A 17,539-nucleotide genomic window follows, 5' to 3' on the forward strand; every position below is an offset into this window, starting at 1 on the left:
AACGGACCAAGACAGGATTAAAAACCACAGAAATAACAAAAAAAGAAACATTTCTGTCTAACTCTGTGGGTTTGTTGAATCTTTATTGATCTAAATGTGTTTCTAATGAGCTGAAATCAGTTTTTCCTGTCCTGCAGCTCCACCTGCTCCTCCTCCTCCTCCTCCTCCAGACCGGTCCACATCACCTGTTCCTCCTGCAGCGCCCCCTGGTGTCCGCTGCTTCCTGCTCACCTGCTGCTGCTCTCCGCCTCCAACCAGGACTTCGTTACCCAGCTGTCCCAGCGGCTTGGCTCCGCCCACAGGAAGCAGAGGCTGGAGGAGGAGGTCGAGGAGGAGGTGGAGGAGGAGGAGAAGCCTGGATCTGGAGAGCTTCTTCAGCCTGCTGGGGATGGAACGGAGCTGGACAGTCTCAGGTGAGTCACCCAGTTTCATGTTGGTTTCCAGGTTCCATCAAACTTCTCAAATGTTTTCTACTGTTTCCTGAAGTTCATAGTCTGTAGATCCGTGTTCTATAAGATCCTCTTTATCTACGGTCTAATGCTCACGTCTGGTGTTAGCGATTCTCTCAACTAGAAACAGAAAACCAGACAAAAAGTTACTAAAAAAAAAACAACTGAAAAGCGACTAAAACCAGTGAAAAAATTAATAAAATTTAAACTATGAAGAGACCAAAACAGAAAAAAAAAAAGTTATTATCAATGATGATTTTTGAGGGTTTGGGTACAGTTTCCCCACTTGGAAAGGACGTTTCCTCTACAAAGGGTTAGAGCTGGACTCCACTCATGAATCAGACAGCTGCTTTCTTTTTCCTATTTAATTTTGCAGTGGTAGCAAAGTTATGGGATACTCAGATGGCACCTTACATAAGTTGCTGAGTTAGGTTGATACGTTTTGTTGATAGCTTTAGGTGAAAAACCTTTAAACAAACACAAAAGAAAAATGTTCACATTATTGCATTCAGCAAATAGTAACAACCATTCCTGATGTACAATTTCACCTCTCTGGCAAATCCTGCTCCACTCAATTTATGTTTGTCAATATCAACATCGAATAAACTGAAGCAACAAACCATGGCATGACCATCTAAACAATCCTACACCACACATGAATTTATCTGCATTTTAAAGAGCTGATTATAACCACATGTTAACAGATTTACTCAACATTTTTATCAGATTTTCTAATCATTTTTATACTTTTTAAGTCAGATTTTTAAAATGATTTAAAGTGCATAAAGTGACTTTAAAAGTGCAATGCTTTCCAGAGCCAATAAATAAAGTGCATAGTACAAACCCACCATTACAAAGAGAAACCTCTAATCAGCACCATCGTCTGCCTGCAATCTTATTTTTCTAGGAGCAATTACAAACACACGGCAGTTATCGGCATACAGACATAAGAAAGTTAACAACCAGCCGCTCATTGCTGATGCCCATCTCCGTGGCTAATGCTAATGCCGACACATTCTGCAGCAGCACACATCGGCAGATTAAACAGTCTCTGAGATTCCTCATAACTCTGCTCTTACTGGCTGCTACCTGGATTTTTGTAGATGAAAGCCGTCCTGCACAGTTTGCCACAGATCTTCACGTTTTTCCACGCCAACAGAAGCTCACGGCCACTTTGTTTGAGGAGGTCATTTATTCTCAGTCCCTCCTCAGTGCTGCGTGTGTCCCTTTTTATGCCGCAGGTAGCAAACCTGCAGCTGCGCATTGGTTCCGCCCCATCTGAGTGCAGCACCTGTGTGTCAATGCTTCTTCTGTCTTTGAGGTTTCAGCTTCTTCCAGTTTGACTTGACAACAACTAAAGAGAAAAAAGTTAATTTAAAAAAACAACCAACAAAAGAGGCAGAAAACAGCTTAAAATTTTTTAGAAAAAACACTGAACACTTAATTAAATTTCAACTATAAAGAGACACAAAACCAGACATAAAGTTAATATTTTAAAAAACAACTAAAAACAGACAAAAAGTTGAATTCTAACTATAAAGAGACTGAAACTAGAAAAAAAAATACAAAAAAACACTTAAAAGAGGCAGAAAACAGCTATAAAGAAGGAGAAAACAGCTAAAAGGTTAATAAAAACAGACCCAAACCAACCACAGTTATGAAGACCAACTAAAGAGACGTAGAACATCTGATCCATAAATAGAACCAGCAGGTCTGAATGTTCCTCCTGATTATTATTAATCTGTCGAAGGTTTCTGAACCAGAACCAGAACCAGCAGGTCTGAATGTTCCTCCTGATTATTATTCATCTGTCGAAGGTTTCTGAACCAGAACCAGAACCAGCAGGTCTGAATGTTCCTCCTGATTATTATTCATCTGTCGAAGGTTTCTGAACGTCTCAGGTTGGATCAGGGTATCGGACGTGTTGTCATTTAAACTCTCCTTAATGAGATGATCTCTAGAAGCTCTGACCTCTCTGGTTCTGATGATTCTGATGGTTCTACTGGTTCTGCTCCTCCAGTCCCGGCTCCAGGGACGGCTACTTTGAGATGGGTCTGGGCGACTCCCTGGAGGAGGTGTTCTGCTCGTCCTCCATCAGCCTGCAGGGGGCGCCCAGCAAGGAGCAGCAGCAGCAGCAGCAGCAGCAGGAGGAGGAGCAGGAGGAGGAGGAGGAGGAGGAGGAGGAGGAGGAGGTGAGGGTCAGCAGGGTTCTGTGGTGTTGCTGTGTTGTGACGGAACCTCAGGAGGAGCTGAAGCAGAGGGAGGCCTGTCTGGTTCTGACCCAACACCTGCTGGGCCTGGTCTTCCTGTCACCTGACTCCACGGGGACCAATCAGGATGCAGGTAAGCAGCTGGTGTTTATTTACAGGATTTAGTCTGTTTATTACAGCTGAGAGCTTTAGTTTCTAAATGTTAAATCTGTTTATTACCAGCTGAGAGCTCGGTCACATGACCACATAGTGGCCCGCTGTTGGTCCAGCGCTGTCATGTGACTATGTTGTGGTCTGCTAGTGACCGCCCGCCATCCGTGTGATTTTCAGATGCGGTGTGTTGCCATGCTGGAAAATAACAGCTAGTGGACACACAGCTTAAGTTTTCTGTCGTTTGTCTCGTTTTTGTCGTTTTGTGTCTCGTTTATGCCGTTTTCTTTTAGTTTTTCTCTCAGTCTGAGGAAACACTGCTTGCAATTCAACCTGAAAACTCTCTGGATGCTGAGTTGGTCCTGGAGAACCAGAACCAGGAGGAGGAAGGTTCTGGTTCTCCAGGATCTGGTCAGAGTGAATCTAAAGAACAGTGTGTCCTCTTTGTTCTCAGAGCAGAACCAGAGCGGGTCCATGGAGGAGGTTCTGTCCAGGCTTCAGGTGGGCCTCCTGGTTCCGTACTCTCAGCTCCAGCTCTCCTCTCCAGACCAGCTTCCAGACTCCTGCCTGGGCTTCGGGCTCCGAGCCGGGTCGACCCACTGGTACATCTTCTCTGAGGCCCAGCAGCTTCGGCAGACCAGAACCGAGCTGACGGCGCTGATCCAGGTCAGAGGAGATCTGTGGATCGTAGAAACGTTCTACTGAAGCTCCATGAGCCCATTCATCCTCATTGTTCCTTGACTTGATCAAACGTTCTCCTTCAGGTCCAGACCGTAAAGGTCCAGTCCAACCCGGAGCTCCCTCAGCTGATCCCTCCCTCCCTGATCAGCTCCTGGGAGCTGGAGGAGAGTCGTGGAGCTCAGGGAGGGTTTGCCGCCCACCTGCTCACCTCCTCAGCCCCCAGCGCTCACCTGGTCCTGTCCCAGGTCTCACCTAGAGGGCCGCCGGTCCTCCTCTTCCTGACCCGCCAACACTTCTGGGTTCTGGAGATGGACCTGAGGCAGCTGGCGGAGAAAGAGAGGACCGGCTCGGACCTGAGTGGGGCCTCCTGGTGCCGGCTGGTCCGGCTGCCCCTCGGTTCTGTGGTTCTTCACCCCTCAGAGAGAGAATCTGAGCTCAGAACCAGGACCTGCCCCGACCCACAACACCTGCACAGGTACGGTGAGGACCGGTACGGGAACAGAACCAGGTCCACGGTTCTGTAGACGTTATATTCAGTCACTGTGGATCATTTTTTAATTGAACAGCTGGTTTGTAAATACTGCGGTCCGGAGACACTGACATGAAGATCTGAAATGTGACTCTTGTTCTAGTCATTTTTCTCTCCTGGACTTTAATTTTGTCTCGGCTGTGTTGTTTTTATGTCTCGTTTTGATCGTTTTCCCTCTCGTTTTGGTCATTTTATATCTTGTCCCGGTCATTTTGTATCTCCTTTTAGTTAAATTTTCATCTCATTTTGGTCATTTTGCATCTCGTTTTGGTCGTTTTACATCTTGTTTTGGTCATTTTGCATCTTGTTTTGGTCATTTTTTTGTCTTGTTTTGGTCATTTTGTGTCTCATTTTGGTTGTTTTCCATCTTGTTTTAGTCGTTTTGCGTCTCGTTTTGGTCATTTTATGTCTTGTCTTGGTCATTTTGTATCTTGTTTTGGTCATTTTGTGTCTCGTTTTGGTCGTTTTACATCTTGTTTTAGTTGTTTTGCGTCTCGTTTTGGTCGTTTTGTGTCTCGTTTTGGTCGTTTTGCGTCGTCTTGGTTGTTTTATGTCTTGTTTCAGTGATTTTGCATCGTCTTTGTCGGGCTTGTTCCAATAGTATTTCTCTCCTGTAAATTCCTTTTTAAACCTGTCTTTACATGTTCTCACCTCCAGGAGGCGCCACTGTGTGGATCTGCTGCTGGCTGATCAGAGGCTGCTGCTGCTCTTCCCTCTGGCCCAGGACCGGAGCTCCTTCCTTGGGGAGCTGAGCCAGAGGAGAGCCTCTCTGGAGGGGCTGAAGGTGGTGGCTCTGCCCCGACCCTGCAGGAGCTGCCACCAGCAGGGTTACCTGTCAACAGGTAAGCCCCGCCCTCTGTTTCATCCAACAGCAAACCTCAGAGCTCATTTTAACTCGCTGTCTGTGCCGTTTGTCATCAGGACGTTCCAGACGTTGTTCCAGCAGCAGGAGGTCCAACAGCTGCAGCAGGTAACTTTCTGATGAAACCTCCTCAGAAACTTTATCAATGATCAGAGTTCTACCTTCAGACTGGGAATGTCTCCAGAGTTCCAGGTCCTTGAAGTCCACAGAGGAGAATGTCCCCTGAAGAAAGTTCTAGAGTAGACCTATCTCTTGACGAAAGATCAAGACAAAAGTAGTTAGAGTGTTTCTATTAAAGAATGAATAAAAAATGTGTTTTTACTCCTTTAATCTAAAGATGAGAATCCAGCCGCTGACCTTCAGCATCTGTGCTCTTGTTGTTGGACTTGTTCTGTCCTGCTGCTGATGTTGAGATGTTCTCCTCAGCTGGAACTCCTCCCATCTCCAGGTGGAGGAGAACCATCCGTACCCCCACCTCCTGCCGGGTCTCTCCCCAGGGCTGAAGCTCCTGGCCGGGCTGGGAGGGCAGCAGCTGCTCGGCTACTTCCACAGATTCATCGCTCTGGTAGGACGACTTTCTGGTCCACCATGAGGAGACGCTCTGTCTCATTTTAACTCCTGTAGGTCCATGTTTAAAGTCCTGCAGCTCTGTGGAACCAGAACGACTTGAAGAAGGACTCAGAGACGTTTTCAGTCAGAACACTTCAAACCAGGAACATGACAAAAAACAAAAGAAAAAATAGTTTAAGAAACTGGACTCTCAGGGATGAGAATTTTCCGCGGATCCGCGGAATTCCGAGTTTTTTTCCGCCGAAAGTATAGTTTTTGTGAATCGTGTAAATCCGTTGAGAAAATTGTAGGGAGGTAGGGGTAGGTGTAGGCAAGCGGCCGGCCGGCCGATGCGTCGCGAGCCGAGGCTTGTGATGGCCATCCCGCCGCCGACATCTTTCGGCAACGCGCATTGCAAAATCAGATACAGCTGTGAGAACGGAAATCGGCATTGCTATCTGTAAACATCACTCGCTATTTATGTTAATGACAACATCTGCCTATTTTTGGCAGCAATTTGGCGCCAGTTTCATCTGATTGTTTCCTTCCACATGTTAAATTTCGCGGATATGCAAGCACACGATATTGTTGAGTTTTGATCATTTCTGGTGCGTGGATACGTATAGACCTATGGTTGTTTTGGTTACCTAAAAAACCTTTTTTGCCAGCATGGCGAAAGTTTAGTATCGTAAGGAGGAGGATCGTGCCAGGGAAATAGACAAGTCTAACGGCATCAAGAACTGTTTTCAATGAAACACAGATGGACTTTTATTTTATTACATTTTTGACCACTGTGGATAAAGCAGCTCACAACATATTTGTGGTAAGGTACTTGATTCTTTGTGTATATTTCACTTCTTTTAATTCATATATAAACTGTGCCATTCCTTTGAACAACAAAATATTGGGATCTTAATATGTTGTATTAGAATTAAAATGAACAGGGTATAAATATGTTGCATTTAAATGAACAGATTCCTTGAAAGGCATGAAACTCAAAAATTTAATGTACCATAAATGATGATGATCATGTATCCCCTTGGTAGCCCACCAAATTGGGATATTGTTTTTTTAAAAAACAGGTGAAATTCGGCAGACATTTTCAGAGTTTTTTTCCATTTGTCATTCTCATCCCCGGACTCTACATGTCCACCATGTTGGTAGCTTCACGTCATGTTTACGCTGTTTTACCTCTTTTTGTGTTTGTTTAACATTCAGGTGGTTTCTACTTCTCTCAGGTGTTTCTTCTTCTCTCAGGTGTTTCTTCTTCTCTCAGGTGTTTCTTCTTCTCTGTTTCTAAACCAGTCTGAGTTGGAGGATCTGAAGCAGGTTCTGTGGCTGTCGGTGGTTCTTTATAAATCTCCAGAAGCTGAACTCACCTGCTGCCTTCTGCTGTCTACCGACCACATCTACTTCCTGCTGGAAGACTCCGCCTCCACGCTGACGCATCACTCAGGTAGGAACACAGACAGGTAGGAACCAGACATGTAGGAACAGGAGTATTAATTGGACTCTGATCTGGTTCGTGTGGTTCCTCAGTCCTGGAGGTCTCTGATGCTGGAGGTCCAGACTCCATCCTGGTCTGCTGTCTGTCCATCAGTCTGTCTGAGCTGCTGGCGGTGAACGTGGGTCTGTTCGACCAATACTTCAGAGTTGTAGGTGAGAACCTGGACAGGTGGAACCTCTGAATGTTCTAGATTTCATGTCTTCAGCTGGACAATGTTCCTGAGGACGTTCAGTCTGGTTTTACTTTAGCTTTTACAGCTTCTGTCTGATAAATGATGTGACTTTGGTGACTTTTCTGAAGGTGACTCTCCTACCTGCTGTCATGCTATTGGTCCAGAGGTTGAACTCACCTGGTGTTTCTGTTCAGGTGGATCAGCCGATCACATCGTCTGCTGCCTCAGCAGGGACAGTTATGGAACCGGAGTCTTCCTGCAGGAGCTGATGGCAACGCTGAGCCTCCAGCAGCAGCTTCCTCCTCCAGAGCCCTCCGACCAGGACTTCTACTCCCAGTTCACCCACACCTGCTCAGGTTTCCAGCTCTTTGGTTACCTGTCCAGGTGTTGTGATGACTCTCTGAGATCACCTGGACTCAGTGGGAAAGTGAACAGGTGTGTCTCTGTCCCCCTGCAGGTAAGATGCAGAACTACGAGCTGGTCCACAGCAGCCAGGTGAAGTTCATCTACCCCAGCGAGGAGGAGATGGGAGACCTGACCTTCATCGTGGCAGAGAGGAAGACTCCGGCCAGCTGCTCCAGGTCCTTCAACGTCCTACTCTACCTGCTGGTCTTCCAGGTGAGAAGGTCTTCAGAGGACCTCCTCTTCCTGTTCACAGTTCATTCATAGTCCTGACGAGGTATCAGAGGATGTTGGAGATGTTTATTCCAGCTTTTATTCTCTAAATAAATCTGATTCCTCCTGATTTAACCTGGATCACTGAGTCTGTAGTTGGATTTACATCACATTCTGGTTGTTTTATGTGTTTTTGCGATTGTTTTGCTTAATATATTGGTTGATTTAAATCTTTTAGTGTTAGTTTTGCGTTATATTTTAGGTTGTTTTTTTTTCCCCATCTTTATGTGGTTTTAGTACGGAGCCCCGGAAGGGACATGAAGAAAAAAACTGGAAGAATCCCGTGAAACTTTCTCGGGATCTCGCAAAAGTTTCACTTTGGGAAAGTTGGCAAGATATTCACAGATTCGTACTTCCGGCATCAATAACTCATGAGATATACGTTGTAAAAACAAAAACAATGCCTCTTTCAAATCGCTGTAAGCTAGACAATGTGCTACGAGGCCAGTTTTATCAAAAGTTGCTGTCTTTCAAGTTGCAGAAATAGCACTGATGTCTATGAGCAGCCGGCTGTGCAACGAGTGAACAGGGACCGTCTGCAAATAGCAAAACCACTGCAACAGCGAAGAGACACAAATATTCCATTACTTAACTTTTATACACTGTAGTGTCACCAAATTTACTGCAGCCATCAATTGTCTCCTGCTGGTCATACTACAACTCTTGGTTTGATATTAAGTACAAAATCTGAATTTTAAGGAATTTTGTTCATCAGTGTTTTACTCTCCATGTTTTATCTGTTCTTCAGTGTTTTACTCTCGATGTTTTATGTGCAGTAGATCCACGTTAATCTCGGGTTCTCCTGCAGGTTCAGGTTCCGTCCAGTCAGAGTTCTGGTCCATCTGCCATCCTCCAGCCCAGAACTCTGATCCTCACCAGCACCGACATCTTCCTGCTGGACGAGGACTACGTCAGCTACCCGCTGCCAGACTTCGCCAAAGAGCCTCCATCCAGGTGAGAACTCAGCAGGTGTGAACTTACCTGAACACTGACCCGGCGTTTGGTTTGTCTCAGAGACCTGGAGGTAAATATTCCCCTGAAGGCTTGATTTTATAAAGTAGTAACAACCTGAGACTAAAACCAGTGGCTCTATGTCTTCCATCATGGAGCTCTAACGTTCTGTCTGCTCAGTTCAGCCTGAAGTTTCATTTAGCAACAAGAGAAGGAAGAAGAGGAGACCAGGAAGACTCAGACAGAACGATGAGGAACAGGAAGTAGAGCAGCTTCGACTCATACTGAGGAGGAAACCAGACGGTGTGACAGAGCAGGACAGGAAGAATCCGTCAGAGCTTCAGTTAACATCAAATTCAAAATAAATTCTTCAGGTCTGAGTCAGAAACACAGTCCTTTAAACCCAGTTTAACACTGAAGTCCTGCAGCTCTGTGAAGTCTTCTGTCTGCAACCAGACAAAAAAACTGCTCTTTGGTTATTATTTTACAATAATCAGTTTCCATCCTGGTCTCCTGCTCTGAGGACACTGATGGATTCATGGTCCTGAACAACTCAGAGTTTATTTTTTATAGAATTTGACTGATTCATTTTGGCTATTTTTTATTTATGATTGAGAAAGTATTTTTCCCACCTGAATGTTCCACCGTAGGCAGTGAGTTGATAATAATAATTCATTTTATTTGTATAGCACTTTTCAAAACACTCAAACACACTTTACTTATAAAGTCAGCAAACATTAAAAATAGGTAGTTGATAGGAAAGTTAAAGATCTGAAGGTTCTTGGTGTTTTTCAGGTACTGACGATTAAAATCTGATGACTGTTGATGCTTTTCCACAACACCTACTCAACTCTACTGGGTTTGTGAGGTTTTCCATCAGGACGTAGTACCTGGTTCCAGCTACTGTTTTAGTTCCTGGTACCAGCTACTATTTTTGTACCTGGTTCCAGCTACTGTTTCAGTTCCTGGTACCAGCTACTGTTTTAGTACCTGGTTCCAGCTACTGTTTCAGTTCCTGGTACCAGCTACTGTTTTAGTACCTGGTACCAGCAACTATTTTAGTTCCTGGTACCAGCTACTATTTTAGTACCTGGTACCAGCAACTATTTTAGTTCCTGGTACCAGCTACTATTTTAGTTCCTGGTACCAGCTACTGTTTCAGTTCCTGGTACCAGCTACTATTTTAGTACCTGGTACCAGCAACTATTTTAGTTCCTGGTACCAGCTACTATTTTAGTTCCTGGTACCAGCTACTATTTTAGTTCCTGGTACCAGCTACTATTTTAGTTCCTGGTACCAGCTACTATTTTTGTACCTGGTACCAGCTACTATTTTAGTACCTGGTTCCAGCTACTGTTTTAGTTCCTGGTACCAGCTACTATTTTTGTACCTGGTTCCAGCTACTGTTTTAGTTCCTGGTACCAGCTACTATTTTTGTACCTGGTTCCAGCTACTGTTTTAGTTCCTGGTACCAGCTACTATTTTTGTACCTGGTTCCAGCAACTATTTTAGTTCCTGGTACCAGCAACTACTTTAGTTCCTGGTACCAACAACTATTATAGTTCCTACTGGGCTGGGGTTCCCAGCGAGCTGATTGGAGCTGATAATGTGATGTCTACAGAGTGCAGGCTACTGATTGGACAGGGAGTGACGACACACAAGAGCGACTCCTTCACCAAAACCAAACCTGGCATTTTAAAAATAACCGGGCAATAGCGACGGTGATCATTGCTCTTTTTTTTAAACTTTAAGCCACAGATGGAGCAGCAGGTTTACCATCTCCTCCATTGTTGTGTTGCATTTGTGTCACACACAAATGACGTTCAGGGCCTTCCGGGCCGCCGTGCGATGATGACTCCACCCCTGATGAGGTGGTAATCAGTAATGGAAAATGATCTAAACCGAGTGGAGTCGGTGCTGGTGGAAAAAGCGCCTTAACTAGAAAAGCACTCAGAGAGCTCAGTCTTCCTCCAAGGCTGTTCAGTTGACGTATCATTTCCGACGGATAAAATCTTTAATAAAAAATGACCTTGTGCTGAGCACAAGCATGTGTTATGCATGTGCATGTTATGTATGCATACAGAATTGCGTGTAAATTACTCTTATAAAGGTCTGTTGATCAGTTCATCAATTTTGGTAAACCTTTGTTTTGCTACTGTTAAAATAAGCGTTCCTTCCATGCTTTTATTTTGAAGACATATTTTTAATTTTGCAGGCTTTTATTTTGTCACCATTCCCGCAGCACAGGAAGTGATGCTCTAAGAAGCGGTTTCTTAACATGACAAAGATGCTGCCGAAAAGACAGAAAATTCAAATTAAGATAAAACGGTTCCAGCTTGTTGCTGTCTAGCAAAGGATGTGTCTAAACTTAGAAGCAGCTGGAATGGAGACAAGCTCTTACTGTGAAGGAATGAGTGAAGGACAGAAAGGTGGATTTGTATTCAAAATAAGGCTGACGGCTGAACTTAACGTCCAACACCATGCCGGCTGCTATATCTCCCAATGGGAAATCTTTAACAAAGCTGTAGATCCAGACTATAAGCCACATCACTGCCAAAATCTAATCACTTACTCCTTGTGTCATTTCTGACCTTCTCTGAAAATTTCATCCAAATCTGTTGCTCTGTTTTCAGTAATGTTTCACACAGACAGACAGACAGATTCACCAACAAACGTACGCCGATCATCACATAACTCTGCTCGTTCCTTGGCGGAGTAACAATCTCCTGGACGTTAGATTCCAGTTGAGCGTCTGTCAGGATGTGAGTCTGAGCTGGTCTTGGATATGTTTGGTCCTGCAGGGAGCGCTACCAGCTACGTGAAGCCCGGCGGATCCGGGACCTGGACCGGGTCCTGCTGGGGTACCAGACCTACCCTCAGGCTCTGACACTGGTGTTCGACGACCTGCCCGGACCCGACCTGCTCTGCCACCTCACCATGGACCACTTCGCCGCCGCCGGGGAGGAGGCTCTGCCCAGAGGGGGCGCAGAGGGCGAGGTCCAATGGTGCGTCTTCGTGCCTGGAGCCGACAGCAGAGAGAGGCTGATCTCGCTGCTGGCCCGCCAGTGGGAGGCGCTCTGCAGCCGTGAGCTGCCCGTGGAGCTCACCGGCTGATTGGCTGGTTGGAGGGTCCTATGACGGAACGTGGAGTCGGGGTTGGTTGGCTTAACGGCCTCGGTATGTTTTAAACTGTCACATGTTCTCCAGGTGTTTCTGTTTCACCTGCAGCTCCACAGGAAGTTCATGTGTCCAGAACCAAGAATAAGGTTTGAAGTAAACTGTCCTTTAGAACGTCTGGATGAAGGTCCACCAGGAAGCTGCGTTGTCAACATCTGGAGGTTTTAACACTCCGTTGAATAATCACAACACGGTGACCAGAGGAAGTGGAAACCAGACAGCAGCTACACAAAATAACTGCAACTACAATCAGAACTACCCGAAAGACACAAAACAACCACAAAGAGACACAAAATGACCACAGAGAGAACTTTTTCATTCTCTCTGTGGTGAAGGTCTCTGTCATGGTGCCCATTGCTGCTAAACTCCCACAATGCTCTCTGCTTTAACTTCCTCTGGTCTCTACAGGATTAAACACGAAGAGGCTCCACCTGGTGGAACAACCAGGAACTACAGCTGGCATCAGGACCTTCTTCTTCTGACTTATTAACGCGCTTTGAATGGGTTACCTGCTAATAGAACTGGTTCCTTTCTTACTGCACTATTCTAATGAGCACACACCTTTATAAAACAGAACTGTTCCGATGGTTTTATTAGAAACATATTGAGGCCTTTAGTCGACCTTCTGAAGACCACTTCATGGATCTACTGACACATCATTCTGCTGCTCTGGAGGTTCCTGAAAGGCTGCAACTTTTCTCTTTAGGGCGAACAGAACACAGGATATCTGGAGAATTTAGAACTTCCCACTTAACATCAGGGCTCCTCCAGAGTCCTCCAGAGAGAAGATGATGTTGGAGAACCTCCCCTAAAATTCTCAGAGCCAACATTTGTCTCAGCACCACTTGTTTGAAAGTCACTGAGTTTGAAGTGTGGATCTTTCATCTTGACCCTCTTGGACCTGGGCTGATGATGACACTCATGGACCTTCTTGGACCTGGATAGATGATGATGATGTGCATACAGGTAGAAATCATGACTTTACAAACTGGCAGCAATCAGGCTCCACCCACAGATTGTGTCTCCTGAAGAAACTGGACCTTCTTGTGAAGAAGCTCCTCACATGCAGCAGATGTCCTGTTTGCTAGCAGACAGACTGGTGTTGACCAGCAGGGGACGCTGCAGTCAGTCCACAGGGTTCTACTGGACCTAAATCAACGTTACCTTCAAGAAACGGCTCTGGAGAAACATGTCTCAGATCAGTTTCACCTCCAGACGACGTGTCGCTGTTAGCCTAGCTTAGCACAAACACTGGGATCAGAGGGAAAGTATTAGCCTCTGGATCTTTGTGTCTCCAAAGTTTTTTTTGATTTGTTTGCTGTTATTTATATGAAGTTGCTTTAAAACCAAAAATCTCTGGTGAGGAAACCCAACCTGAACGCTTTATTTCTCGCACATTGTACCTGATGGAGCAGTATTATTATTATTATTGTTGTTATTATTATTGTTATTATTATTATTGATTTTTTTAGCCGACTGTACATTGAAGCTTTTCATTAATATGATATTAATATAATTGTTGCTTCTGGACGGATGGATGTTTTCCATCCCGGAGCTGATTTTCTACTAAACATCTTGATAATGTTTCTGAAATCTCATATCCAGTATTATCATGGAGCGTTTATCTTTTTTAATATTTTCTTTCTTTTGTTCAGTTTTTGTACGTTATTGTCGACAGGAGGCCGGTCTGTTCTCCACCTCTGTTCTGTACATCCTGTTAAAGGGGAATGCCACTGAATTAAAGTGAAAATAAAACCTCGACTTCATGGTTTGGAGTTTTTAGGGAACCGATGAGTCAGTTTCTGTAGAAAAGACAGCATCTGGTTTAACATCAGCAGAACAAGTTAAAACCACATTCTCCATCTTCCTAATTCCAAAAATTCAGTCTGGTTTGGTTAAAGTCCATGAACTGAACTGACTGAAAACAGAGCCGTGAAAATCATGAAAGAACACAATTCTGCTCCATAAAGAAACGGTGAACCTGAGTAGAAGAGAAATTTAACTTTCAATGAAGGAACCCAACGAATTAGTTGAAGCTGAAACTGCTCAGTAAAAGTCAGTTTAAGTTCACAGTCAGCCTAACAGTTAGCGTAGTAGTTAGCCTGATGGTTAGCCCAACAGTTAATTAGCCTGACAGTTAGTTAGCATGACAGTTAGCTTGACACTTAGTTAGCTTGATGATTAACATGAGAACTAGTTAGCTTGGCATTTAGTCACCCTGACAGACTATCAAATTAGCTACCCTGACTGTTAACCTGACATTTAGCCCGACAGTTTGTTAGCTTGATAGTTAACTTGATAGCTAGTTAGCCTTACAGTTTGTTAGCCTGATAGTCAGCCTGACTATTAACCTGACTCGTAGTTAGCCTGACAGTCACTCTGACATTTAAAGTGACAACTAGTTAACTGGACATTTATTTACCTTGACAGTTAGCCCAACACTTAGTTAGCCTGACAGTTAGCTTGACGCTTAGTCAGCCTGTCCAACACATAGTTAGCCTGACACTTAGTCTCTCTGACAACATGAGAACTAGTTAGCTTGGCATTTATTTATCTCGACAGTTAGCCCAACAGTTTGTTTGCCTGATAGTCAGCCTGATGCTTAGTTAGTCTGACGCTTAGTTAGCCTGACTGTTAACCTGACATTTAGCCTGACAGTTAGCCTGACACTTATTTAGCCTGACACTTAGTTATCCCAATGGTTAGCCTGGCAGTTACTCTGACATTTAAAGTGACAACTACTTAGCTCGACATTTATTTACCCTGACAGCTGAACAGTTTGTTAGCCTGACAGTTAGCCCAACAGTTAGTCACTGACAATTATAGTGACAACTAGTTAGCCCAACAGTTAGCTAGCCTGAAAATCAGTTAGCCTGACAGTTGGTCGTCTGAGGGTCGAACTAACTGTTAAACGGTCTTTGTAGCTGAAACTTGGATTATCTGTTGAACTAAGTTTATAAAAACGGACTTTTTAATCTACATTTTATTTAAAAGAGGGGGAAAAAAGTTCATGAAATAAAACATTTTATCTTCGTGTCAGACAAAATCTGAGCAAAGATCACAGCTGGACCGAAATAAAAGAGGATGAAATATTATTTTTTCCTCAACTAGTTTTTGCAACCTTTAAAAGTTTATTTTTGTTGTTGTTTCCTACATGAAGCACCGACATCACTGTGATGGAACCAATAGCTGGAACCTGAACTGGACCAGAACCGAAGAATACGAAGAACCCCGGAACTCTGATCCGGGTTTATTCTGTCAGTTATTCTTCTACTCAACTTCATTCAGGTCATTTTTAAAGCGTTCTGGAAGCAGAACGTTGAGGCGGTCCAGCAGAACGTTGAGGCGGTCCAGCAGAACGTTGAGGCGGTTCAGCAAAACGTTGAGGCGGTTCAGCAGAACGTTGAGGCGGTCCAACAGAACCCATGACTGTTTCAGATGTTTTGCTGCAAGGTTCTGATGAGTCGGCGGTTCTGAAGCTCACCTCTGAACCCGCTCTGCTTCCTGTTTCCTGTCTGGCCTCACCGGCACGTTTCCGTTTTGGGATGGCTGAACGCAGAGATACGGAACTAGGATGAGTCGGATCAGCACATCTGAGCTCCGGGTTCTGGAGGTCAGCAGACTGGTGGGAAAGAATTCTGCTGCTGAGGAGGAAAAACATTCGATCACATGAAGAGTGACGCTGCAGTTCAGAGGACATTCTGCTGATGTGGAACCAGAATCTGCTTTGTGCGGAAACCAAAGCAGAACCTGCTCTTCAAAACCTGCTTCGGTTTCCTCACGACATTCTGAATTGACCTGAAAATCCTAGTCTAGTTAAAAAGCACCAACAGTTTAGTCTAGTTTAATTTGGTTTAGTCTATTTTAGTCTAGTTTAAATTAGTCTAGTTTAGTTTATTCTAGTCTAATCTAGTCTAATCTAGTTTAGTTTAATGGCACCAACAGTTTAGTCTGGTTTAGTCTAGTTTAGTTTAGATTAGTCTAGTTTAGATTAGCCTAGTTTAGTCTGCTGAGGAGGAAAAACATTCAATCACATGAAGAGTGACACTGCGGTTTAGAGAACGTTCTGCTGATGTGGAACCAGAACCTGCTTCATGAGGAAATTGAACCAGATTCTGAAGAGATTCTGGTTCCACATCAGGCATGGAACCAGAACCTCTTCAGAACCTGCTCCGGTTTCTTCACGATGTTCTGAATTGACCTGAAAATCCTAGTCTAGTTTAGTTCAGTTTAGTCTATTGTAATTTAGTTTAGTCTAGTTTAGTTTAGTCTAGTTTAGTCAGGTTTAGTTTAGTTTTGTCTAGTTTAGTTTTGTCTAGTCTAGTTTAGTCTAGTTTCACAGCACAAACATTTTAGTTTTGTGTAGTTTTGCCTATTCTAGTTTAATTTAGTATAGTGTAGTTTAGTCTAGTTAAGTTTAGTGTAGTTTAGTGTAGTTTAGTTTATTCTAGTTAAGTTTAGTGTAGTTTAGTCTAGTCTATTTTCACTACCGGTCCGCTTCAGCTGAATCTTATTATTCTATGGTTTGGTTTAGTTAGCAGGTGAAACTGGTTGTTTCCAGTCAGTTAGCTGTCCAGTTTAGCAGCTAACTGAAAACTCTGATTCTGGTTAGCTTGTTGGTTTGGTGAGCTAATAAGCCACTTTAGCCTTTTGCTAACACATGGGTTAATTTTTAGTTCAGAAAGGATTTTGTTAGCGTTAGTCTCGACTATTGAGCCACTCAGTTAGCTGCCCAGCTAGCTAGCTAGCTGGTAAAATGGTCTGGTTTGGGTTAACTAATGACCCTTATTGAGCAGCTAGCTAAACGTTTGGTTCAGCTAAGCTAACAGTTGGCGTTAGCAGCTCAAACAGTTTAGCTCAGTTTAGTTAAACTTTGGTTTGTGTTTGAATGTCGGAATAAAGAACCAGTTCAGGCTAGTTAATGATCAGTTTAGCAGCTAAAAGTGTGAAAATTAAGCAGGCTTGAACCGGTTTAAGGTGGTTTATTTTAAGTTTAACCAGCAGAAAAACAGATTTATTTCATAAACGGAGTGATTGGAAACAGTTAAAAGTGAAATAGTAACTTTGAGACGTTAAATCAGACGCAGGTGTTTCTTCTGGTTCTGGTTCTGGTGGATCCAGATCCAGTCAATCTTCTGGTCTGTTTCTTCTGGTTCTGATTCGAGGTCACTCTCTCTCTCTGACGCTGACTCATGCATCTGAGCGGTTTTCATGACTCGACGCTACATCTTTTGTCCTTTGGTCTGTTTTTTTTCCCCATCTGCTGAAGGTTTGTGGAGATAACAGTGTTTTCTGATAAATGTCGGCGTCCTTCAGCAGCTTCATATCTGACGTCTGATTACCAACTGGCTCAGAATGTCCTCAAGTTGTTCTGAAAGCTGTCCTTAATCTGTAGCTGGTCCAAACAAAACAACAGCTGAAACAGAAGAACTTCTTAAATATGTGTGTTTATGTTGATTTCAATCATCCAGAACTCATGACGTTGAGAAGAATCTGCTGAGAACGGATGTGGTATTGTCCAGAAGTATCGATTTATTTATCATGAAACTGTAAAATACAGACTTTACACTGTAAAATAAAAACTGTAAAATAAATCAAAGCAATGTTCTAGCAGCTGTGCAGTAAAA

At 43.9% G+C, this 17,539-nt stretch overlaps 1 protein-coding gene across 3 annotated transcripts in view; it reads left to right on the forward strand.

Moving 5' to 3' along the window:
* Positions 1-13,673, forward strand: part of nisch (nischarin) — a 38,540-nt gene extending 24,867 nt beyond the window's left edge. For 2 of the 3 annotated variants that reach the window (XM_023262106.3, XM_055010844.1), the window contains 13 exons: positions 138-413; positions 2,470-2,792; positions 3,264-3,475; positions 3,574-3,965; positions 4,677-4,861; positions 4,941-4,989; positions 5,308-5,446; positions 6,736-6,886; positions 6,970-7,089; positions 7,304-7,465; positions 7,567-7,727; positions 8,593-8,738; positions 11,537-13,673. In XM_023262106.3, the coding sequence (XP_023117874.2) occupies positions 138-413; positions 2,470-2,792; positions 3,264-3,475; positions 3,574-3,965; positions 4,677-4,861; positions 4,941-4,989; positions 5,308-5,446; positions 6,736-6,886; positions 6,970-7,089; positions 7,304-7,465; positions 7,567-7,727; positions 8,593-8,738; positions 11,537-11,849 (2,629 nt within the window). In that variant the 3' untranslated portion in view covers positions 11,850-13,673. Of the gene's footprint in view, positions 1-137; positions 414-2,469; positions 2,793-3,263; positions 3,476-3,573; positions 3,966-4,676; positions 4,862-4,940; positions 4,990-5,307; positions 5,447-6,735; positions 6,887-6,969; positions 7,090-7,303; positions 7,466-7,566; positions 7,728-8,592; positions 8,739-11,536 lie in introns of those variants that run through there. The other variant, XR_008601746.1, reaches the window with a different exon arrangement.
* The last annotated feature ends 3,866 nt before the right edge of the window (positions 13,674-17,539 follow it).

This window comes from Amphiprion ocellaris, chromosome 5 (assembly GCF_022539595.1).
Source record: "Amphiprion ocellaris isolate individual 3 ecotype Okinawa chromosome 5, ASM2253959v1, whole genome shotgun sequence".
NCBI lineage: Eukaryota > Metazoa > Chordata > Actinopteri > Pomacentridae > Amphiprion > Amphiprion ocellaris.